General features: G+C 45.0%; 1 protein-coding gene across 1 annotated transcript in view; it reads right to left on the bottom strand.

Annotated features, from left to right (window-relative positions):
* Positions 1-21,845, bottom strand: part of washc2c (WASH complex subunit 2C) — a 64,297-nt gene extending 42,452 nt beyond the window's left edge. The window contains 12 exon segments of the mRNA XM_069888076.1: positions 5,346-5,412; positions 5,823-5,935; positions 7,244-7,318; positions 8,360-8,438; positions 8,529-8,621; positions 9,591-9,656; positions 10,772-10,833; positions 11,773-11,866; positions 15,315-15,488; positions 16,022-16,087; positions 18,013-18,177; positions 20,296-21,845. Of these exon segments, the coding sequence (XP_069744177.1) occupies positions 5,346-5,412; positions 5,823-5,935; positions 7,244-7,318; positions 8,360-8,438; positions 8,529-8,621; positions 9,591-9,656; positions 10,772-10,833; positions 11,773-11,866; positions 15,315-15,488; positions 16,022-16,087; positions 18,013-18,177; positions 20,296-20,433 (1,192 nt within the window). The 5' untranslated portion in view covers positions 20,434-21,845.
* Positions 21,846-25,754: the final 3,909 nt, after the last annotated feature.

The following is a 25,754-nucleotide window of genomic DNA, read 5'->3' as shown; positions in this document are numbered from 1 at the left end:
GTCTGGTGGGCTGGTACTTGAGACAAAAAGTAATTGGCAACATGACAATAAAACACCAAATTGCACTAATTAAATAGGGATGCAGTGTCAGAAGACAGGCAGCAGCTGTGTGATCTGGGGCTACCAAAATGAGCACATGTGCATCTGGCGTTGGTAGCTCGATGAACTCGGGCTCCAAGTTGTTGACTTGGAAAGTGAGCTTCAAACACTACCACATTAGGGAGGAGGGACAGTGACCTGAATACTGGTCAAACACATCAGATTAACTGCTTCAGATCTGATCTGCAGTCAGGGACAAGAGGGGGGCGATTGCTGGCAAGGCGGGTCGGGGATCCAAGAGGCCGTACTGGCGGCTAACAGGTCGGAGATTCTTGCTCCCTGTGTGGGTGAGGGTGGAGGCTGCACAAGGGATGAAGGACCTGACTATGCCACAGTGGGTCAGGGAGTCAGTCAAAAGGGGGAAAAGAAATGTCATGGTGACAGGGGAAGAGACTATTCTCTGTCGCGAGAATCGAGAACTCCGGAGGCTATGTTGCCTGATCAGTGCCTGGGTTCAGGACATCTTACCTGCAGGGGAATATGGAAAGGGAGTGGAAAGATGCAGCGGTCGTGGTCCATGTGGGTACATACAATTTGGTGTTTTATTAATTACCATGTCATCTATGATGAACCTCCAGAATGTAGGGTGCAAAAGCAGGAGTTAGAGAAGGCATGTCAGAAATCCAGTATTACGGTGGTCAAGTGGGAAACTCAGATTGGAAGTGGATCCCAAGAGAAGGATTTTGTGGAATACCTGCAAGGCGGCTCTTTACAGCAGCTTGTGGTCGAGCTGAAGAGGGAAATGGGAATTCTGGACTTGGTGCTGTGCACAAACCGGATTTGATCAGTGAAGAAACCATTCAGAGGTAGTGATTACAATATGATAGAATTCACTCTGCAATTTGAGATGGAGACTCGGAAACCAGATGTGTCGGTATTACCGTTCAGTAAAGATATCTAGGAAGGCATAAGAAAGGAGTGATGGAATATTTGGGAATGTTTTTGGGAAATAAATTGGTAAAATTAGAGTAGGTTACATACACACACTTTAAAACATCTTCTTTGAAATACTGGAGAATTCATATCCACAGTAGTTTGAAGAGAAACTGTGAGGAATGCTATGCACATTTCACAAGTAGGTGCGAATTGAAATGATGTCATGAAATGAATGGAGGGGTTTTGCAAGAGAGAGAGAGAGAGAAGGGAGTCTTTGACTGTCCATGACACAGAAAGCTATAACAAGCCAGGAGAAACTTGTTGGAACTGAATGAATGGTGGAGGCTGGAAGTGCTATCTGTCTGATGCTTCTCTTGGAATAAATGGAACAGAAAGGAACTCTGTGCTAGCCTGAAAGTAAGAGGTTACCATCTGGAGGCCCCTGATGGGGCAAGTTTTATCAGCGAGACATTGAAGTGACTAATGGTGGTACCTCAGTGGTGGAAATCCTGGAACAACTCATCTCTCTCTGCAAACCTACAAGAACCTTCCTGAGCTATAAACATTTATCTTTGAGCACCAAAGCCTGGTGAACTTTATACATGTTAAATTCTGTGCACAGTGTAAGAATTGCCTGCAACCAGTGAACTTGGAAGAATGAGAAGTGAGACTGAACCGTGAAACAAAGAACTTTTCTTAAATTTACACACACATTACATACATGTGCGCTTAGAATTAGAAGGGGGTTAAGTTGAGTTAGTTAAGGTAATTGAGGTAAGTTAAAGTTTGATTCGGTTTTCATGTTTAAAGATAACTAAAAGCAACTTTTGTTTAAGTAACCATTTGTCATGGTGAATATCTATTGCTGCTGGGTTTTGGAGTCCTTGGGGCTCATAACAGGAGTTGGCCAAGGTTGATTGGAAGGGACCTTAGCTGGAAAGATGCAAGAGCAGCAATGGCAGGAGTTTCTGGGAATAATTTAAAAGACGCAGGATAGTTTCATCCCGAAGAAGAAATGTTCTAAATTGTGGCTGATGAGGAAAGGAATAAAAAAAGTGGGCTATTTTCTAAATAGGGAGAAATTGAGAAAGCAGAGGTCAAAAGGGATTCCCTAAAGGTCAACTTGCAGGTTGAGTCAGTTGTAAGGAAGGCAAATATAACATTAGCATTCATTTCAAGAGGGCCAGAATACAAAGGCAAAGATATAACGTTGAGCCTTCATCAGACCACATTTGGAGCAATTTTAGGCCCCATATCAAAGAATGTGCCAGCATTGGAGAGAATCCAGAGGAGGTAAACCATACAAGAATGATGAGAGGATTAGCGTATGAGAATTATATTACCCACAGGAGTTTTCAAAGATGATTGGAGGAAATCTCTGAAACATTCTAAAGATTGAAAGGGCTGAATAAAGTGAACGTAGAGAATTATTTTCAGCCCCAGAATACAACAATGTCCCTTTAGAACAGAGGTGAGGAGAAGTTTCTTCAATCAGAGGGTGTGGAATTCATTCCCATAGACTGTTATGGAGACCAGGACACTGGGTATATTTAAAGTGGAGGGTGATTTGTTCTTGATTAGTAAGGGACCAAAATTTATGGGAGAAAGCAGTAAAGTGGGGTTGAGGGGGAAAAAATACATCAGCCATCATCGAATGGCAGAAAAGACTCAATTAGCTAATTCTGCTGAGTCTCATGGACCACTGTTCTACCAGACAGTCACAAAAATACACCCACATCATTCGTGATACCTTGACAAAGGGGTCAGGCCTGAAACAAAAAGAATGCAGCGAGATCTACTGAACTTCTTTTGGATTTTTGTGTATTAACTCACTTCACTAATGATCGACAGATTGGTCATCCATTTCTAGTCTGATTAATAATCAACATTAGCGACACTTGCCTGCTGCCACAGCTCAGTGCAATAAACGGCAGCACTGCCATAAAATGAAGAATATAAAAACTCTGGAAAAATATTACATCTCAGGTTGTATGACAATGCCACGTGACAAATAAATACATACAAATAAACTCCTGTTGGGTCATTGCAGGAAACCTACCAGGGTATATAGCAGGGAATTGGCAGGTAGCTTTCTCTCACATTTCCTGACAACAGGGTCTGATTTTAAAACTGAACAAAAATGGTTTAAAATGGGAAAATCAGTAACTGAGAAGTTAAAATGCAACTTTAGACATCTCATAACATTACATTCCAAGAATTACGGAAACTAGTTTCATTTTGTCTAATCCTACGAAAGGCGCTGCACAAAGCAACCATGCTTTTATGTATTTGCAAGCGAAATAATATTTTTTTTAAAGTCACAAAGTATATTTCGTAACAATCTGCACAAAACTTAGAAGAAATGTGAAACCCAGCCCTAGTTTCCAAGGGCTGGGTGTGCAGAAACAACTAAGTTAGCTGGTCAACAAAAGCGTTAGGCACAAGTTATCAGTGCAGCCGTAAGACAAGCCGTCATCAGCGACACAGCCATGATTACGGGAGAGGCAAGTTGTAGTGGACAATTGGTGCCAATTCCCTGCTAATTGGTACATTCCAAATACAAATGCACAGCACATAATAATAAATGCTGAGGCTATTTCCTGCCAACTCCACTGTTCGATCATCAGCACGAGGGTCCATGATAGAACTGCTGCAGAACTCACTGCTATGCATCAATTTGAGGAGTATGAAGAGATTCAGTTCATCACCGAAGACTCTCAAAAACTTCTACAGGTGGACCGTGGAGAGCATTCTATCTGGCTGCATCACTATCTGGTACAGATGTACAGGACAAGAAAAAAAACTCCAGAGGCTTGTTAATTCAGCCTGCGACATCACAGGCTCCACTTCATCGAGGACATCTACAAGAGGCGATGCCTTAAGAAAGCAGTCTCTATCCTCAAGGACCCCCCACAGCCCAGGCCATGCCCTCTTCACTTTGCTACCATCGGATAAAAAAGTACAGGAACCTGAAGTCAAGCACTCAATGGCACAAGGACAGCTTCTTCACTGCTGCTATCAGATTCCTGAATGAACAATGAACGACAGACACTGCTTTACTTTTTTTCTTGCACTATTTTGTAAGGTGGTTTATATAAATGTTTGCACTGTGATGTTGCCACAAAACAACACATTTTGTGACATGTTCATGACAATCAGATCTGATTCTGATGAATTTTGTTTCTCAAAAGGTTCCACAGACATTCCAAATCCCAATCCAGAGCTAGTGGATTCCAGGTCTCCAGTCTGGGTCCTGGAGTACCAGAATTCTAAATGGACTCCTAACCTCCTGGCAACCTCCTCTTTCATTGAAACCATGAGGAGAAATGTGAGCCTTTGCCCTTAAAAGATCAAATACAACCAGAGTCGAGCAAAGTGCCAGGAACCAAGAATCTGTTTATTCCCCTCAACTCCAGAAGTGCAAACATTTTGAACTGCCCATCCAGGGTCATCCCGGTGTCGCCCATGGCAGGATCCTGGACCCCGGCTGTTACGAGGGCAAATAAGACTAAAATGCAATATCCAAACCATTAATTAATGGGACAGTTTCCAGAGCGCACACGCATCGGCAGTGTCCATGAGCAGGGGCTCACCAATTAACAAAGTCATTTTATTGAAGGGCGCAGCCACTAGTTTCCAAGGCAGCCATGCACTCCCAATCACCTGGGAGCTGGAACACTGCACCTGAAGATGTTCACCAAGAGGAATGCAACGAGTCTGGAAGGATCTCATCACAACCAACTCACGTATGACCAAGTGGCCCTCCAAGGTGATTCAAGTATGGTCTGTGCTAATTGTGAATGGAGAACTTGTGAAAAAAGTTAACTACTAAAGCAGCTCCAAATCGACAACAGCATACGCAGCACACCTCGACCATCTTCCATAAGCTGTGGAGAGTCTAATTCAAACAGCAGCATAGCAGAGTCCTTGAACAGGAAGAAAGTCAGAGTCCACACTTCACATTTGTGCTCCAATTGATTCAATGCAGAGCTCAATAAGCAATGTTAGTGAGCATCTTTTCACATTTGCCATTAGATTTCAAGTGGAGGTAAACCATTCAAAAGAAATGAATGGTGTTAAAAATCAGGATCAGCAAATTATGTTAGTCACAAATTCATGGGAAAAGCACCACTCTCAATGAACAACAAATCCTGTTAAAAGCTAAACGCAATCAGATTACTCAGCATTTCTCAGTATTAAGGCTCATATTAAAACTACCATTCAATCTAATTAAAACCAAAAACTATATATCCCTAGTTTTTGCGTGCAGTTTAAGTTTAGTCGAGGAATACAACATAAAAATCCTTGCAAGTAAACTTCTGTAGAACATGGGCTTTCAATGCTTGAAGCATATTCAGATTGTGACTCACCTTCCACAGCTGGCCTTGTTTTGCTCTCCTCAACTTTTTCCTTTGATACCTCACTGAAAAGGTCACCCTACAAAAATGAAGTGGTGTTAATGTTTGTGATTTCAATCAACCCTGCGACCTAGGTCCTTTCCATTCAACAACTATCTCTTCAGTGACTCCTAACCTCCTGGCAACCTCCACTTTCATTGAACCCCTGGTGAGAAATCTGGACCTTTGCCCTTAAAATATCAAATACAACCAGAGTCGAGAGCAGTGCCAGGAATCAAGAATCTGTTTATTCCCCTCACCTCCAGAATATATCTGATTAAATGTTGAGAACTATTGGCGTATAGGGTCAGCCACGAGGATTCATTCCCTGCTCCTGAGGTGGAGTGGAAGCATGCTGAACCATCAGCTCTTACAATGCTCTGCACACAGAGAATTCGCAAAGGAATAACTGTGAGATCTTTATCTGAGTTTTAAACGGTCACTACCAACCTCGTCGTCGTCAAAAAGACCCTTCCCTCCGCTGAAGAGGCCACTCTTGCTGCAAAATGGAGAGTAGTCCTCATCTTCGTCAGCATACTCAGAGCCGAACAAGTTGCCTTCTTCTGACACATGAAACAGAAGTCCATCAGGTTAGCGTGAACCAGGTGCTTGTCATAGTTGAACAAGAGATTCCACGCTTCGCAACGAAATATGTCTGGAAGGGGCATTGTTTGCTGGCAATAGAAATAATTTACAGGAGGTACGCAAAGGCAACAAATATAATTGGAAATTGTATTGGAATACGACAGCGGTACCCAGATTTTCACTGCATGACAATGGGATGCTGAAACCAAGTGGAGTACGAGGCTGTGATTTAGTGCACATTAAAGCCACTTCATTCAATCACCTTGTTATTTTCATCAGAGAGTAAACGTCACCTCAAGCATCGGCCATCATGAAAGTTGAGAAAATGCAACACAAGTACCACGTGATAACAATAGCTGAGCTGCAACCTGGGGCCACAAATGCAAGGGATCTTACTAACCCATTCAAACCCTTTCTCACATGTTTAGATTGATTACATTACTGTTAACTACAGGTACACAATTGTTATCTGGAACCCTTGGAGGACAGTGTGTCCGAAGTTCAGATTTTTCTGGATTTCAGAAAAAAGCCAGCTTCCCCAGATTTGAGCCCACCCGAATTGTGCTGCTGTATCCACCCCCTTCCAGTTGCGCTGGCGTCTCTCCCCCCCTCGCCCACCTGAGTCGCACTGGCGTCTCTCTCACCCCACCCCCTCCCACACAAGTCGCGCAGCCGTCTCTCTACCCCTGCTAACCCAAGTCACACTGCCGTTTCTCCCCCCGGATTTTAGATGTCCGGATAAAGGATTGTGTACCTGTACTAACATACAAAATGTTGTACACAAAAGCTGACACTCACATCCAGTTTACCATATTCTCAATTTGGTCCAATTTATGAACTCAATTCTGTGCAAATCAGTATATCTGAGCCAAGAATAAATTTCTCAGAAAATACTGATTTCCATTCTGAAATCATTCACCCTGGACTCTTATTTGGTCTTGACTGGGCCCACTGAGCTTCACCACAGTACACTGTGCCCTGTTCCAGGTTGCCTGTAATAATCACTGAGGCTGGCAATAACTGCAGAGAAAGGTGTTGGTCAACTTGCCAGATAAATTCCCTTAATAAAGGAGAAACGGATAAACCCTTTAAGCTTGGGGGGGGCAGGGGGTGAAGGTGGGTGGGAATTGATGGGGTAAGTGAAAATAAAATGGAATTACTGAAAATCAGTTCTTGACGACCATCAGAGAATTGGTGGATGGACTGAAGGGCCTGTTTCCATGATGTGCAGTGGCCTCAAAATAGAATGACACTCAGTCCTAACCATTGGGTTGAAATCCACTTACCTTGTTGTTTAGCTTTTTGGGTTTCCTTCTTTGTCTTTACTTGACTTTTAGCTGTTGACCCATGAGATGTTAAAGCTGTGGAAAGATTAAGAATTACAACAGAACATGGAGGCAAGCATAATAAAAAAAACTATTGCTTCACAGCAACAAAGGGGTGGCACGGTTAGCACAACGCTGTTAAGGCGCCAGTAATTGGGACCGGGATTCGAAGCCCACACTGTATGTACATTCTCGCTGTGTCTGTGTGGGTTTTCCCCGGGGGGGGGGGGGGCACTCTGGTTTCCTCCCATTGTTTGAAACACACTGGGGAATTTTCGGTCAATTGGGTAGCATGGGCTCGTGAATCTAAATGGCCTTGTTACAGTGCTGTATGTCTAAAAATATAAAATTTAAAACTGTTCTCAATCAATTAAAAAACACAATGCTGGAGAAACTCAGCAGGACAAATAGCACGCCTTATATAGAAAAGATACACAACTAACGTTTCGAGCTCCAGCCCTTCATCAAGGCTGTAAAATGTCGGCAGGTGCACAAACAAAATAATGGGGGAGGGGCAAGAGGAGGAACACAGGCCCAGCAGAGGACAAAGACCAGCAAACACAGGGAGGAGGAATGTCTCTGTGAATGGAGAGGGCTGAAGAGGTGGTGGAAAGGAGACAGAGGGAGAACAGGGAGTGGGCTGGCAGTGACCAGAAAAGTCGATGTTAATACCATCCGGTTGGAGACCGCCCAGACGAAGCATTAGATGTTGCTCCTTCAATTTACAGGTGGCCTTGGTTTGCCAGTGCACAAAGCCATGGAGAGAGGGAGTGCAGCGCAGAATTGAAATGGTTGGCCACAGGGAGATCTCTCCAGTCTGTCCAATGTGAAGGCGGCCACAGCAGGAGCACCAGATGCAGTACATGACTCGCAAAGACCCACAAGTGTTGCTTCATTTGACAGTACTGTTTTGGGGTCCCAATGGTGGTTTAAGGTTCAGGTGGGGCACTTCCTGTGGCCACAGGGGAAAGGTGCCAAGGTTGGCGATTAGTGAGAAGGGATGAGTGGACACAGGGAGTCACAGAGTTACCAATCAATCTGCTCTCTACATCCCCGAAGACATCAAGTGATAATTACATGATCTATCTTCATCTGGGCTTCCTTCTTGGATTCGTGCTGCTAGTTCTTCTGCAAAGGAAATCTGTCCCATTCTTTTCTGCATCAAAAGGCACATGATATTACCATCTGAAGGAAAGCTTCAAGGTCTTGCTGGTCTGTATAACGTAATTAAACTGAAGTGCCTCACCGAGCTTGTCAGAATTCCCTCATCGTTCTCCTTCTCAGATTCATGAAACAAATCAGAGTCGTCATCTTCCTCATCACTGACAAACTGCTGCTTCTGCAACACGAACATTCATCCATTCACCATCCGCGGGATTTAAGGCAACAGGCAAAGAAATTAATGCAGGTCTCAAAAAAGCTGGAGTGAAGAGGTTCTCAAGGATCAGCAACACGAGAATGAGGAAGTTGAATGGTTTAGTCTTGGATTTTAACCAGAGAGGATCACTGAAGTCTCTCTCCCCTCCATCGATGTGATCTACCAGGATCGTCACCTGAAGAGGGCATGCAAAATCATTGAGGACCCCAGTCAGCCCGCACCCAGCATGTTCCAGCTGCTCCCGTCGGGAAAGAGTATCAGAGGAACAGCTTCTTCCCACGGGCAGTAGGACTATGGAATGACTGAAAGAACTGCTCATACAAACCCTCCAAGACTACTATTTATATAAAATATTGTTAAACATGTGGACTGCATGTGTATCATTTGTCTGCATGTGTGTTATGCCTATATGCATGATTGATTGTTTTTGTACCGAGAACCGGAGAAGGGATGATAATAAACGAATTCCATCACCTTCAAGGGGTGTTGGCTTTGATGAGGTTACAGATACCTGAAGAGACGAAGGTGTGAAAGAAATTTAAACCGAGATATTTACCTAATGTTTAAATGTTCACCCATCGACTGAGAACACACAGATATCCAAAGGCAACCTCATCTTGCAGAAAATTATTCTCTATCTTTCCCCATTTTGGGAGGCCAAGTGACAAGAGTGATACCCAAGTGAGATCCAACCATTTGTACACCCGAGATCAATCTAAGCTGCCAACTGTCCTGTTCGCCCATGCTGGTGCACATGCCCCCAAGGCCAGCAAAGAAACTGTGCACAATGTTTGAATTATGATCAGTTATAAATAAATGAAGCAAGCGTGGTTTGTGGGGGCAGGGAGCAGGATGAACAAAAACAATAGGTCCACATCAGTCCACAACTTCAAACATGCCACAAGAATCCAGATAACTAGGAGGACTTACTGGGATTGACTTTGACAACTTTTCTTCGTCCTCTCCATTTTCATCATCGAAGTCATCATCAGACTCCTGTATCAGTCGTTACAAACAAAGAGGATTATAGAGCATTTAGAGCCATCAACAATTATATCTTACATTTAAGGGTGTCCTGCCCAGCTGCATCATTGTGTGATATTGGAGCTGTAAAGCACCGGTCCAAAAGGCAATTCAAACATCAAAATGGCTGAGAAAAATCATTGGTATCTCCCTTTACTGTTTAAAGAGGGCTCAAAGAATTATTGACCCTTTTTCTCCAGCACACAGTGTCTTTGACCCACTACCATCAGGAAGGAGGTAAATTAGCTTCAAAATCACGACTGCCAGGCTGGGAAATAGCTTCTTCCCACAGGCTCTGAACAGAATCCCTGCCACTGAGCAAGTCATCCCAAAACAGTTACACATTGATATGACATATGTGATTATCGGCTCTGAGTTGTGTGTCCAGAGAAGCTCTGTTTTGATTGGTGGTCTTTGCAAAGGCAGATGATAATAAAGTTGAACTTTATTTTTTTTAAATTTAGACATACAGACCTAAGAGTCCATGTCAAGGAATCTTAAGGTCAGAGAAATGCATCCTCCATCAACAATGCATTCTGCTGCAAGTGTAGCCTTTCACATTGAAAATAAAAAGCCTCTTATATCAAGGTGGCAATTAATAGTGCAACATTGGAGATGGTCACTCAATTTCATCTCAGATGAGATTCTTGGAAGTTATTTCCTGATTTGGGGGACTGCAGGAGGAGACGTGCTGAGTGAGAGCATTCCCATCTCAACAGTCGACAAACCTTTGAGAGTAGGTGAGATCCTGTTAGAAAGTCAACACTGAACTAAACACACCCTTGACTTCAATCGCTGCTGGGAACCGTGGTGCCAGAGAGCATCACATCTGCAACGTGACAACGGAAAACTCCTGCAATACAGGTGGAGAGAATATGGAACGAGCTGCCAGCTGAAGTGGTGAATGCGAGCTCGGTTTCGACGAGAACAATTTGGATGGGAGTGGTGTGGAGGGCTATGATCAGTGAGAGAAGGCAAAATGATAGTTCAGCCCATCTCGGATGGGCCAAAGGGCCCATTTCTGTGCTCTAGCGTTCTATCTGCTCAATATGTGGGTCGTGCCAGTAACTGAAAGTTTATAAACAAACCTCTTTTTCTCTCACATCCTCTTCACTCTCAGCAACACTTCCCCGTTCACTGTCCACAGACTCTGCGCAAAACAGAAAATGATGAGAAATCCTGCAGGAGAAACACGTGCAAAGGCAGAGTTCACAAGGCAAGGTTGAACAGAGTTACTGTTACAAGAAATATCAAGGAAAGGCAACCCTGGTCCATGTGAAAAGTGGTTGGAAAAAAGTGTGATTTCCACAACCAACTTCCAATCTGCCAGGGGGAATTTTGCTCTCCTGCGGAACTTCCATTATCGTGTTTAGAGGTAATGAGTGCAACGCAAGAAGAAAGAGCGCAGCAAACCCAAAATGTGGCCCCACAGAAGTTTCAAAGAGGTATCAGAGTGACGTTCGACTCTAAGCAATTCAAAACAGCAAGAGCTGAAAAAACAGATGGCAAAAGTCTTCAATAAATGTGCTAGAAACACACATCAGTCGCAAGTCCCGGCCAATGGTCTTCCGTCGGAAGTCATTTCCGTTTGCTATGTTCTGGGGGTATGGACCGGAACTAAGCTCAGGGCTGCTCTTTTTTATCCAAAATTTAGATTTACAGCCTGGTTAACAGGCCCTTCAGCCCAGGAGCCCATGCTGGCCAAATACACCCAAATTAACCTACTAGCCCAGCACGTCTTGGGAATGTGGGAAGGGCACCTGGAGGAAATCCATGCAGTCACAGGGAGAGCGTACAAACTCCTTACAGGCTAAAGGCAAGGATTTATATTAACCACTATCTGTAAACAACAACATATTTGACTCTTAACTGAGTATTTTCAAGTGGATTGCTGTATTTGGGTTATTTAATAAGAGTCCGTTTCTCTTTCACTATGGATTTCTTCCTCTGCTGTCTGTCAGGATTTGTATGCTCTTCCATGTCTGTGTGGGTTTACTCCAGATGCTCCCCTCCCTTCAAAATATACAGGAGCTGTAGGTTAAGTGGGGGTCATGGGCCATGCTGTACGTAAACATTTAAAATTTTGTACCTTCACTGGAAAGATCCCCCAGGCCAACATCTTCCTCTTCCATAAACTGCTGAGATCCAATGATATAGGGCAGGGGCCTATCTACGTAGAGATCCTGTGAGCAACAGAATTAATATAGCTGATCAATTTCATTCTTCTCTTTTTTTTTAAATTATATATTTTTTCACACTATGAACCATACTGACCAAAATACACAAACATTTCCCTCTTGAATATACAGTGTCATTTTCTCCCTTCCCCCCCCTCCCTCCTTCACCCCCCCTCCCCATCCACTCAACGTTCAACATTAATGATACATTAAACCCATTAAACAATGTCATCACACAATGAAAATAATTTGTGTCATCTACTTTTACACACTGGGTCAGTTCATTTCGCCGTCTTCTCCTTCTGTCATTTTAGGTGGTGAAGGTCCGTGGTAGGACTTCTCTGTTATGTTCCATGTACGGTTCCCAAATTTGTTCGAATACTGTGATGTTATTTCTTACATTATATGTTATTTTTTTCCAATGGAATACATTTATTCATTTCTATGTACCATTGCTGTATTCTCAGGCTATCTTCTGATTTCCAGGTTGACATTATACATTTTTTTGCTACAGCTAAGGCTATCATAATAAATCTTTTTTGTGCTCCATCCAAATCGAGGCCAAGTTCTTTACTTCTTATATTACTTAGAAGAAAGATCTCTGGATTTTTTGGTATGTTGCTTTTTAAGATTTTATTTAATACCTGATTTAGATCTTCCCAAACCTTTTCCACTTTCTCACATGTACTGTTGTTCCCGTTTCCTTCTTACAGCGAAAACATCTATCTGATACTGTTGGGTCCCATTTATTTAACTTTTTGGGCCTGGTGTATAGCCTGTGTAACCAATTATATTGTATCATGCGTAACCTCGTGTTTATTGTATTTCTCATAGTTCCGGAGCATAGCTTTTCCCATGTTTCATTCTTTATCTTTGTTTAGATCTTGTTCCCATTTTTGTTTGGGTTTACAGCTTGTTTCCTCATTCTCTTGCAGTTTGATGTACATGTTTGTTATAAATCTTTTAATTATCATTGTGTCTGTAATCACATATTCAAAATTGCTTTCTTCTCGTAACCTCAGCCTGCTTCCCAATTTGTCCTTCAAGTAGGTTTTCCGTTGGTATGCAAACATTGTAACATGAGTTATACCATATTTGCACTTCATTTGTTCAAAAGATAATAATTTATTTCCCGAAAAACAATTTTCTATTCTTTTGATCCCTTTTCTCCCCCATTCTCTAAAGGGAAGGTTATCTATTGTGAAGGGGATTAGTTGATTTTGCGTCAATATTAATTTTGGTCGTTGATCATTTGTTTTTTTCCTTTCTACGTGAATTTTCTTCCAAATGTTGAGCAGATGGTGCAGTACTGGTGAATTCCCATGTTGCACCAGCTTTTCATCCCACTTATATAGTATATGTTCAGGTACCTTCTCCCCTATTTTATCTAGCTCTAATCTGGTTTTTCCCTTGTTTGATAAAAATCTAATAGATATCTTAATTGTGCTGCTCTACAGTAATTCTTAAAGTTTGGTAGCTGTAAGCCCCCTTGTTGTACCATTTTGTTAATTTATCTAGCGCTATCCCCTTTCCATAAGAATTTCATTATTATTTTCTTTAGCTCCTTGAAGAATTTCTCTGTCAGGTGAATTGGTAACGATTGGAATAGGTATTTTATCCTTGGGAAGATATTCATTTTAATTTCATTCTTCTCTTGAGCGCAATTACATTACCGAACATTGATGAAGAGACAACTTGAAATGAATATGTGAAAGCAACTTGAAACTTCCCAATCTCTGTTGGCACTTGAGTGGGCAAAGGAGGTACTGACATTTGGGTGACCCTTTCAAACACTTCATCTGCACCCTCAGGCAAAGGTAAATTATTCCATTCCACCCCCTGGAAGATGATAATTTTTTCTAGTGCCCTGGGTAATTTATCCCTTTGGCAACATCACAGAAATGAATTCTCGAGTTGGCAGATTGTTATTTCGGTGAACTTCCAGTATGTGCACTGCTGCACTTTCGTTAAGACCTCAGAAGGATTTTGTTGGAGTCCAAGCACAATTAGGCCCACTGAAATCCTAAACAATGCTCTGTGAATATGGCTATTTTTACCGTTGAAATGATAGAAATGTTGTGATGACAAACGGTAAAAATACAATGCTGGAGAAACTCAGCAGATGTGTTCTTTATGTAGCACAGATAAAGATAGATAATCAACATGTTGGGCTTGAGCCCTTCATCAAAGTATGAGCAAAATGTAGGCAGCCATCTGAACAAAATGGTGGGAGGGGTGGTGGCTGCCTACATTTTGCTCGTACCTTGATGAAGGGCTCAAGCCCGATACATTGATTATGTATCTTTAACTTTGCTGTATAAAGTTCACAGTTTGATCTGCTGAGTTTCTCCAGCATTGTGTTTTTACTTCAATCACGGTGTCTCCAGACTTTCATGTCTGTGATGGCAACAGGTCTGCTGACTTGCTTCCATTGGAGACAATAAACGATGGCACTTTGTCACAAGGAGGATACAGGGTCGATGCACTGTCACAAATGGTTCAGGGCTTGGAACACGAGGGTTCAGCTCTGGGGTGGAATTTAATCTCATTATTTGCATGGATGAAACAACTCCGGTACCTTGATGTCATCCAAAGTGACTCAAAGCCTCAAACCACTAGTAGACTCAGACCACAGCTTTGCATGATCTCCGGGACTTGGTCATGTGACTTTCCCTTCACCCACCTTCTAAGAAGCATTCGGGGGTAACCGCCCCTCAGAGACCGCAGACTTTGATGGCAAGCCCTCACAATTAAATTCAGCTTTTCTGGTGTCACTCACATCCAAAAGGTTTATGAACTGTTCATTTACCCCCAAAAAAAAGACCATCGGGAGTTTTGTGGAGTTGAATAAGGAAGTCTGTAGATGCTGGGGTCCAATGCTATGTTTTGCAAGGAAAATGTACATAGCATCCAAGTTAAGAAAAATGTTAAGGAGGTAAAACACCATGGTTGAAGTAAAACTCAACTGGAGAAACTCAGCAGGTCAACAACACCTGATTTTCCATCTCTACGCTCTCCAGCCGGATTGCATTAATATCGACTTTGCCAGTTTCTGCTCACCTACTCTCTATTCTCCCTCCCTTCCCTTTTGTCTTCTTTCCTTGAGCTCTCCAGCCCCTCCCCTCTCTACTCACAGGGCCATCCTTCCTCCCTCTGCTTGCTGCTGCCCCTCCCTTTCTTATCCACATGACCTCCTTTGGGACCGTACTCCTCCCCCCTCCCACCATTTGGTTCGGGTACCTGTGATATTTTTCCAAACCTTGAGAAAGGGCTCAAGCCCAAAACATTGATTATCTTTGTTGTCGAGAACATTGTTTGACCTGCTAAGTTTGACAATAAACTGAAGCAAAGCCACACGCAAGACAATTTACCACCGCAGTGAACTTGCAACATAGTTTGGCATTGGGGGTTCAATAAGCTGCCAACATGTTCTCCTTCTCCCATCGCCATTCACCTTGGGTTCCAGAAGATGCTCCCCCCTCTCGGTTGCCTCTTCATCTTCCGAGTCAGAGTCTCCTGCTTTAATATCCAGCTGCTCAAAGGCGGAGTCCAGAACCTTCAGGCCATGGCGCACAGCTTCCTGCACCTTGCCAATCAATTCTGCCTCCTTCTGCTCCCGTGTTCGCTCCTGCGGCAGGCAAACATCAAAGCCCGTGCTTTAAGGAGTGCGTTCATTAATGATCAAAACTGCCATTCAAAACCACCGCACCACTTAATTGCACAACAGCGCTCTAAATGCCATGTCACTTTTGAGAAACTTCAAAATGATAACTTTCAAAATTTGGCCAATGCCGTGCATCAGCCAGAGTGGTGCTGGAAATCAATTCTGAGTTGCAACTTTGCAAATGTTGCTGTTTGATACTCAGCCCAAATGTGTTAATGGACCTTCCAGGAGACTAATGACGAGAAACAACAGGTTGCAGAAGGAAATCCATATCTCAGCCCAAGTCCAGGGAGTCAAATGTTAATTGCAACAACCTACTGCTATGCTGGGAAGGACACAGCATGACTGAAGTAATCAGTGCAGGGCCAGGTAACACACTGACAGCTCAAAATACATTAGTACTAAAACAATATTGGGTTGGAACTGCTAACATTTCTCCCCCCCCCCATTCTGAAGGTAAATGAAAAGTAACTTTGACAAGTCGTGCTGCTACATACCACTTCAGTTGGTTTGCCTCCACTTTCTGGCTTAACTGCCTCTTCCACTTCCTCATCATACACTCTCTGCAAATAAGTGAGACGACAGAATTTCAGTCAAGCCACAGGAGATCAGAATACGTGTGCTGCGTCATTCAGAACTCGCACACTAAACATCGCCCAATAACAGCAGCTAAAGCTGCAGGAATAACAGTGGATGGATTTGGTACACAACCCCAGGTTACCAAAGGCCTGACATAAATATTCTACTTTCTCCCAGAGCAGACGAAACCGGGAATTAATTCAGAGGTCACCCGCATAAAAAGCCAATGCCTCCAGCTGCAATCGAACATTATAATCTGAACTCTACGATCCCAAATTAGCACTCAATATGCACTGAGATGGCTGAAAAATGATGAGGCCTCCTAAAGAAAGACCCACTCACACTGAGGCCAAGGAGTGACCGATGGGAACAGTCAGCATTTCTATCCCAAGGCAATATAAGGTACAAAGTGAGATGCAGAAAGTTCAGAGGGGTTCTGAAGGGGGAAACATTTTTCACATCGAATTTGGAGAGGTGGAGGAAACAGGTACACCTACAACATTTAAGAACCATCTAGACAACACACTTAATCAGGACATGTCAGCCTGTTGGCCAAACAGGATTAGTACAGGGATGGCATCGACTGTTTCTGCAAAGTAAAACTCTATGGTTCACTTGTTCTTCAATTATATCAGTATTCACTGTAAATGTGTGAAAAAGAAAAAGTGTGTATCATGGCTAATGTGATTTATGGTGTGAAAAATAAAAAATTTTTTAAAAAAAATTATATCAGTATTACTGCTCATCTCAAAGGCCTTTTACAAGTCAGCATATTTTGCAACATTAGCTTTTTTATAATGCATACATGTAATAGTCAAATCTTGTGGACCAATTTTTAGGGTAAAATTCAAGGGATCGACTGTTACACACACTACTTTTGACTGCAGTAAGTAGAATACCTGCGTCGATCGGGGCATCAGGAGCTCGAATGGGCGGCCAGCCAAGACCGGGTAGTAAATCTACTTTCAGGGCATCGGGAGCTCTGATGGCTAGGCGGCTGGGGTCGAGGTGAGAGTCTGCAGTCAGGGCATCAGGAGCTCCAGTGAGTGTGCGGCTGGGGCCTAGGCCTGAGTCTGTAGTCGGGAGCTCTGATGGGTGGGCAGCCAGGGCCAAAAATAGCAGGATTGACTTTTACATGGTATTGACTATTACACGCACATAGAACCATAGAACACTACAGCACAGAAACAAGCTCTTCTATCTGTGCTGAACCATTTTTATGCCTAGTCCCAATGTCCCACATCCAGTCCATAGCCCTCCATACCCCTCCCATCCATATACCTGTCCAAATTTATCCTAATTGTTAAAAAATGAGCACACATTCACTTCAGCTGACAGCTCGTTCCACACTCTCACCATTCTCTGGGTAAAGAAGTTCCCCCTAAACTTTTCCCCTTTCTCCCCCTTAACGCATGTCCTCTGGTTTGCATCTCCCCACCTTCAATGGAAAAAGCCTATCTATATTTATTCTGTCTATCCACCTCAATTACTTATATAAAATCTCCCTTCATTCTTCTACATTCCAGGGAACCAAATCCTAACTTGTTTATCCTTTCCCTGTAATTCAGTTCCTGAAGTCCAGGCAACACCTTTACACCGCCAGTGATCGGGACTGGGGTTCGAATCCCGCGCTGTCTGTAGGGGTTCTCCATGTCAGTGTGAGTTTTCCCCGGGGGCTCTGGTTTCCTCCCACTGCTTGAAACTAACCAGGGGTGTAGGTTAATTTGGGCAGCATGGGCTCGTGGGCCAAAATGGCTAGTTACCGTGTCATATGTCTAAATTTAAAATATAATTTAATCTTCTCTGCACTCTTTCTATCTTATTGCCGTCGTTCTTGAATGAACTTTAATTTTGGTTCTTCGTCTCAGAAGATGGACAAGCAAGGAAATTCAGCAAACACATCACTCACATTTTCGATAAACTGAATGTTCGACAGCATCAAAAAATCATTGAAGACATTATGGAGACGGGAGTCTGTGGCCTTCGTGTCCTGGATCAGGACATCGAGCTGCTTCTCAATCTCGTGCGTGGTGGATAACATCCGCTGTGAGAAATCTTGCAGAAATAGAAGTAGCTGATGGCAACAGAAGACAATAAACATCCAAACTAGCAGTTCAAGAGAGACAAACTGCTGCTCAGTACTCCTGCAAAGAGGTCTGACATTCAAGAGTGAAATATCCTCCACATTGCACCCCATTGTCCTTTACTCCCAAAGGTGAGTGCTCAGATCTCATCTCTACCACCATCTCCAGCAACCCACTAACCTCCTGCATCAATCTGCTGAAAGTGAATGGTTTGTCATCAATTTCAAATCTCATCACACAGCTCCTGACGCCCTGACTGCAGGCTCTCACCTCGACCCCAGCCGCCTAGCCATAAAGGATACTAGGTCAATAATTAGTCACATCGCCTTGCAGTCAGGGACAGTCACACCCACTTTTTAATTCTGGAATGTAGCAAGTTCATTGGTCACATCTGCAGTAGTAACTGATCCTGACAGAGATCCCATCCCACAGCGGCATTGCGAGTAGAACCACTGCCTCACAACACTGGAGACTCAAGTTCAATCCTGAGCTCTGGTGCCAGCTTTGCATAATTTACATGTTGTGAAACATAACAGTCCACAGACGGTGTGACTGCCGTAAAAACACAGAAATGCTGGAGGAACTCAAGTCTCGAGCATCCACGGAAAGTAGAAATGTGTTACCAACGTTTTGGGCCTGAGCCCTTCAAGGAATGAGCAAAAAACAGACAGGTATCTGTTTTAAAAGTCTGGTGAAAAGAGAAGAATGGGGGGGGTGAGGGAGGAATACAGGCCAAGAGACAAAAGTGGTCAATTGGATACAAGAGGACAGGAGAGAGGATAGATGAGAATTTATTAGGGGGCGAGGGGTTGTTTTTGACTCCATGAAAGGAGTGAGAAAGGGAAAAGACAGGTATGGCTTTTAGACTGCAGGCGAGTAATGGCACAATCAAGGAATTTTGTCACTACACGGAGAGTCTAAAAGGAATTTGGAGTCAATTCCTGCTTTGTGATTCATCCTGCAGGACCACCTACAGCTTTTTGGAGGAAGCCTTGAGTGTAAAACTATCGGAAAAAAAATGTTGATGGTCTTCCACTCTACTGCATGTTCAAACACCAGGCGGGACTGTGGAACTCAGGGACTTGCAGTCTAAAAAGGTGCCCAGTGTGAACGACCACACCAGCAGTAATTATGTTCATTTTTTGTTCCATGATTTTCCCAGCATTGCCGTCTAAAAAACACACAAGAGTCGGAGGAAAGTAGACATAGGGAAAAGATGGGGGGGGGGAGTGGAGAAGTCGATGTTAATGCTATCCAACTGGTGGGTGCCCAGATGGAAGATGAAGTGCTGCCCCTTCAATTTGTGGGTGGTCTTCGTCTGACAGTGCACAAGACCACTAACAGACATGGAGGCAAGGGAATGGAAATGGGTGGCCACTGGGAGATCCATTCTATTGTTCTCTTTGCAGTTGGATTCCTACTTGAGTTCTGCTTTCCTCCCATATCCTTGCCGGCAGGTTAATTAACTGCTGTGAATTGCCCAAAGTTTCGGTGAACAGAGGAATATGCAAGGAGCCGATAAATCTATCAGATAGAATTTTTTAAAATGACTTTATTTACGAATGTAAAAGTTGACCTCCCCACCCGCCCATTAGAACTCCTCAATTGGAGACTCTCACCGAGGCCCCGGCCGCCCTCCCATGGGGCTCCCGACACCTCAACCGTGGACACTCGCCTCAGCCCCAGCTACCCATCGGAGCTTCATACACCCTGAATACGGACCTACCAGCCAGTGGCCGCCCACAGGAACTCCTGACACCTTGAACGGCACAGATATTTGCAGTCAAAAGTAGCAATCCATGTCATTGTTACCCACCCCCCCCCCCCCCAAATTTAACATTAAAAAATGGTCTTTAAAACTCGACTATTACACGAGAACATATGGTAACAAAGATGGGAGCCCAATGGGTTAGCAGGAACATGGTGGATCAAATGGTCTGTTTCCATGCTGTAGTAACTATGAGTTATTTAATTTCCTCTCCGAGACCATGATGTCCAACTGCAGAAGGGACGGAGGGCAAGTGTGTCTTTGTCAAACAAATGCAGCCAATACTTCAAACAAAAGCCATGTCCATATTACTGCTGCACCATTTGAAACCTGTACTTACCCCAGCATCTGCCCCAAGGGACCAGTTGTTGCTGGCTTTATGGATCTCTTCCAAAGTCCATGGTCGCTCCCAGACATGCTCCGACTCACACCCATTCTCCCCTGGAGCACCATTCACAGTCACTGAGGCCCCACTCATCTGTCAGAACGACACAAGTCATAAACAGGAACAGAAGAGATCAGGAGCCAAATTTTGACAGGAAGACAACATGTGACAGGCTAGCAATCAAGTTTTTCCTGAGTTCACAATGCAACCATTATCAAGAAAGGCTCCATGGCCTCCTTCAATCACACAGAGAAATTCATTTCCAGTTCCCCGCTCCAACACATCCCACAAAATGGTGGCGATATCAGGTTAAATATTACATAGGTCTCACAGATGCCCACACTGTACCATCCAGCTTGAATCAACGATTAATACACAAAGTGTAGGATAAACTTAGCAGGTCAGGTGGCATCCATGGAAGGCAGCAGATCATCCACGTTTTGAGCTGATAATCCTTCATCGGGAAGGTTGTAGAGCATGACAGCAGCAGGGATCTCAGAGGGGGAGTAGTCAGTGAGGCTCTCACTGAACCCATCGGGAAGGGGATGGGGAGACTTCTAAAGGGTTAGCATTCCTTGAAGAGACTGCAATGGAGCAGCAGGACAGAGGTCAACTGGAGACTGCAAATGCTGGAAGACAGGAGCAACAAAATGCTCCAGGAACTCAGCAGGTCAAGGAAGGCAACAGATCAGTGGTTCACAACCTTTCTTTTTCCCACTCATATACCACCTTATGTAATTCCTTACCAACCATAGGTGCTCTGTGGTTATTAAGGGATTACTTAAGGTGGTATGAATGGGGGATTAAAAAGAAAAGGCTGAGAACCACTGCAATATATGGTCAATGTTTCGAGCCAAAAACCTTTAATCAGGAACAATTACCTCCATCTGATGAAACCCTTCAACCAACCCTCTAAAGACATATGCAACATCATGTTTTAATGTGGTCAGAACAAAGGGGAAGTAAAACTCATCCCCATTCTGTACAATGAACTCCAGAGGCCCTCACAACAGTGGCTGAATCGCGCCAGATTTTCTTGCTGTGTTTGAGGCAGGAGCCAAGCAAAGATTGGTTTGGGATTGGTTTTAGCCTTGAAACATGGCTCATTAATAAAATTGAAATGTGCAAGCTCCAATATAAACTTAAAAATGTTTTACAAAAAGTTCCAGTAATATGAAAAGAGTATCCCAAGCAAAAGGAGATCACTTTTAAATTCAACAGCAGTAAAAATTGAGAAATTTGCCACACAAGTCGAGGCCCCAATGAATGGGTGGGAATGCAACATCCAGACAACCCAAGGTAATCTTCATCAGCTAGTTCTAGTAAGACTTTTGTTAACCTGTCTGAATTCCACACAAATGGCTTACGAGGGAATATTTCTGCAGTTCTCCAGAGGTTGGGGTCCAACTCTAGAGAGGGAAGCCTCAGACCAGGACAAGGAAGCCAGTCCAGGCTGCAGCTTCACTGTCACAGTGCCAAGCTGAACTTATCTGGGACACCCCACTTCCCACACCAGCTCCACCCCGCCCCCCCCCCACCCCCCGATCCCAACACAGGCAGATTGCAACACGAAGCACGTTTCATCCCAACAAATGGGTCACAACCCCATACCCTGTCCCACACTGTCGAGTCGGCACACTCAACATTCCACAGGCATGGGCCATACCCCTCCACCTCCCCTGAATCCCGGACTGCCCTCACCCCCCCTCCAAGGACTGCACAACCCCTCCCCTGTCTCCCGGGACTGCCCTTCCACCCTCCCCTCCCCTGGTTCCTGGGTCTCCCCTTCCCCCCCCCTTCCCTGGCTCCCGAGACTGCCCTTTCCACCCTCCCCTCCCCTGGCTCATTCCCACCACCCCCCCCCCCCCACAGGACCAGTCGCCCTCACCCCTCCAGCATCTGGGATGGGCCAGCTACCTTCCCTGGAATGGGCTACCCCACCTATCTTCCCATGAGAAGCTATCCCCCTCCCATCTCACCCGGGATGAGCTGCACCCACCGCCTCCCCCCCCTCCCCAAGAACAGAACACCCCTCCTCCTACTCCTCCCCAGGACGGGACAGGACAGGACGGGACAGAACAGGACGTCCACCCCCTTCTCCCCAGGGATAGGACACCTCGCCCTCCTCCGAAACAGAATGCTCCTCCCCTCCCTCCCCCCTCCTAACCCTACCTCCCCCCTCCTAACCCTACCTCCCCCCTCCTAACCCTACCTCCCCCCTCCTAACCCTACCTCCCCCCTCCTAACCCTACCTCCCCCCTCCTAACCCTACCTCCCCCCTCCTAACCCTACCTCCCCCCTCCTAACCCTACCTCCCCCCTCCTAACCCTACCTCCCCCCTCCTAACCCTACCTCCCCCCTCCTAACCCTACCTCCCCCCTCCTAACCCTACCTCCCCCCTCCTAACCCTACCTCCCCCCTCCTAACCCTACCTCCCCCCTCCTAACCCTACCTCCCCCCTCCTAACCCTACCTCCCCCCTCCTAACCCTACCTCCCCCCTCCTAACCCTACCTCCCCCCTCCTAACCCTACCTCCCCCCTCCTAACCCTACCTCCCCCTCCTAACCCTACCTCCCCCTCCTAACCCTACCTCCCCCTCCTAACCCTACCTCCCCCTCCTAACCCTACCTCCCCCCTCCTAACCCTACCTCCCCCCTCCCCCCCTCCCGTCACGGGACGGGACGGGACGACGGGACGGGACGGGACGACGGGACGGGACGGGACGACGGGACGGGACGACGGGACGACGGGACGGGACGACGGGACGGGACGACGGGACGACGGGACGACGGGACGACGGGACGACGGGACGCCGCGCTCTCGCTCTCTCGCTCTTCCCCCCCCCCCCCCGCACGGGCCCTCCTCACCCGGTCCGCCCCCGCTCCCCTCTTGGGCCGGCCCGCTGCTTCTGCCGCACCGAGGTCCGCAGTCAGCGCCCGTCAACCTTACCCCGAGGCTCGGCTCTGCTGCTCCCGACGTATCACCTGACCGGTCACGTGACCCGGGCGCGTCATCGGAGTCGGGACGGGGCCCCGCCCCCTTCACGGGCTGGCGCGACGCAGCGCGGCATGAACGTATCGCCTGTGCCGCGGGTAGGGCTCGGAACCCCGGGCGGGGTTGCAGCCCCCTCTCCTCTTCTCCCCTCCCCTCCCCGCTGTTCTTTGACCTCCACCGCTGACAGTGATGTCCAGCTGCCCGGGCGATGAGGAACGAGCTCAGCCTCTCCTCCGGATGGGCCGAACCTCCTCTCATACAGCACATCCCATACAACCCTGAGATTCCTCTCCCTGCAGGCGAGGCCCGAATCCTTGGTCGTGCAAAAAATACTGAACGTGCAATCGAGAGGGAGAGAGAGGAAAAAAGTCAACAAAGTGCAAAAGTCCTTCAATGAGTCCCTGATTGAGTTTGTCGTTGAGTTTGTCTGATGGTGGAGGCGGAGCAACTCTTCCTGAACCTGATGGTGCCAGTTTTGTGGTACCTCTACCTCTTTCCTGATGGCAGCAGCATGTGATGATCGCTGCTGCTCTCCCACGGCAGCGTTCCCCGTGGATGCTCTTGACGGTGGGGAGGGTTTTTGGCTGGGTCCACTACCTTTTTGCAGGGCTTCACACTCAGGGGTATTGGTGTCCCTGTGCCAGGCTGTCAGCCCACTTTCCGCCACACCTCTGCAGATATTTGCCAGGGTTTCTGGTGCCGTACCGAACCTCCACAAGCTCGTGAGGAAGTAGTGGCGCTGATGTTCTTTCTTCGCGATGCCATTAATGTGTTGGGTCCAGGAAAGACCCCCAAGGTTCAATGAGCCCAGCCTCTCTCCGTTGATCACCGGATTGTACACCTCTGGCTTCCCCTTTTTAAATTTTTTTTTATTTTTCACACTATAAACCATATTGACCAAGATACATACCGACATATTTTCTCTTGAATATATACAGTGTCATTTTCTCTCCCTTCCATCCCTCCCTCACCCCTTTCCCATTTATTTGAAGTTCAATCTATAAGATACATTAAACCCATTAAACAATGTTGTCACTTAATAAAAATAAACAAAAAATTTTGCTGAGTCAGTTATTTTCGTTGTTTTCTCCTGTCTTTTTAAGTGATGGAAGTCCATGGTAGGATTTCTCTATTGTATTTCATGTATGGCTCCCATATTTGTTCGAATATTGTGATGTTATTTCTTAACTTATATGTTATTTTTTCTAATGGAATACATTTATTCATTTCTATGTACCATTGTTGTATTCTCAAGTTGTCTTCTAATTTCCAGGTTGACATAATACATTTTTTTGCTACAGCTAGGGCTATCATAACACATCTTTTTTGTGCTCCATCCAAATCAAGCCCAAATTCTTTGTTTCTTATGTTACTTAGGAGGAAGATCTCTGGGTTTTTTGGTATATTGCTTTTTGTGATTTTATTTAATATCTGGTTTAGAACTTCCCAAAATTTTTTCACTTTCTCACATGTCCAGATTGCATGAATTGTTATTCCCGTTTCCTTTTTACAGCGAAAACATCTGTCTGATACTGTTGGGTCCCATTTATTTAACTTTTGAGGTGTAATATATAGCCTGTGTATCCAGTTATATTGTATCATACGTAATCTCGTATTTATTGTATTTCTCATAGTTCCTGAGCATAACTTCTCCCATGTTTCCTTCTTTATCTTTGTTTAGATCTTGTTCCCATTTTTGTTTAGTTTTACCGTTTGTTTCCTCATTCTCCTTTTCCTGCAGTTTGATGGACATGTTTGTTATAAATTTTTTAATTATCATTGTGTCTGTAATCACATATTCAAAATTGCTTCCTTCTGGTAACCTCAGACTGTTTCCCAATTTGTCCTTCAAGTAGGTTTTCAGTTGGTGGTATGCAAACATTGTATCGTGAGTTATATTATATTTATCCTTCATTTGTTCAAAGGATAATAATTTATTTCCCGAAAAACAATTTTCTATTCTTTTGATCCCTTTTCTCTCCTATTCTCTGAAGGAAAGGTTATCTATTGTGAAAGGGATTAGTTGATTTTGCGTCAATATTAGTTTTGGTAGTTGGAGGACCTCAACAATGAAGACGCTGTTTACATCCGGTACCGCACGGATGGCAGACTCTTCAATCTGAGGCGCCTGCAAGTTCACACCAAGACACAAGAAAAACTTGTCCGTGAACTACTCTTTGCAGACGATGCCGCTTTAGTTGCCCATTCAGAGCCAGCTCTTCAGCGCTTGACGTCCTGTTTTACTGAAACTGCCAAAATGTTTGGCCTGGAAGTCAGCCTGAAGAAAACTGAGGTCCTCCATCAGCCAGCTCCCCACCATGACTACCAGCCCCCCCACATCTCCATCGGGCACACAAAACTCAAAACGGTCAACCAGTTTACCTATCTCGGCTGCACCATTTCATCAGATGCAAGGATCG

This window comes from Narcine bancroftii, chromosome 6, assembly GCF_036971445.1.
Source record: "Narcine bancroftii isolate sNarBan1 chromosome 6, sNarBan1.hap1, whole genome shotgun sequence".
Taxonomy (NCBI): Eukaryota; Metazoa; Chordata; class Chondrichthyes; order Torpediniformes; family Narcinidae; genus Narcine; species Narcine bancroftii.
This window is presented reverse-complemented; position numbering and strand designations above follow the sequence as displayed.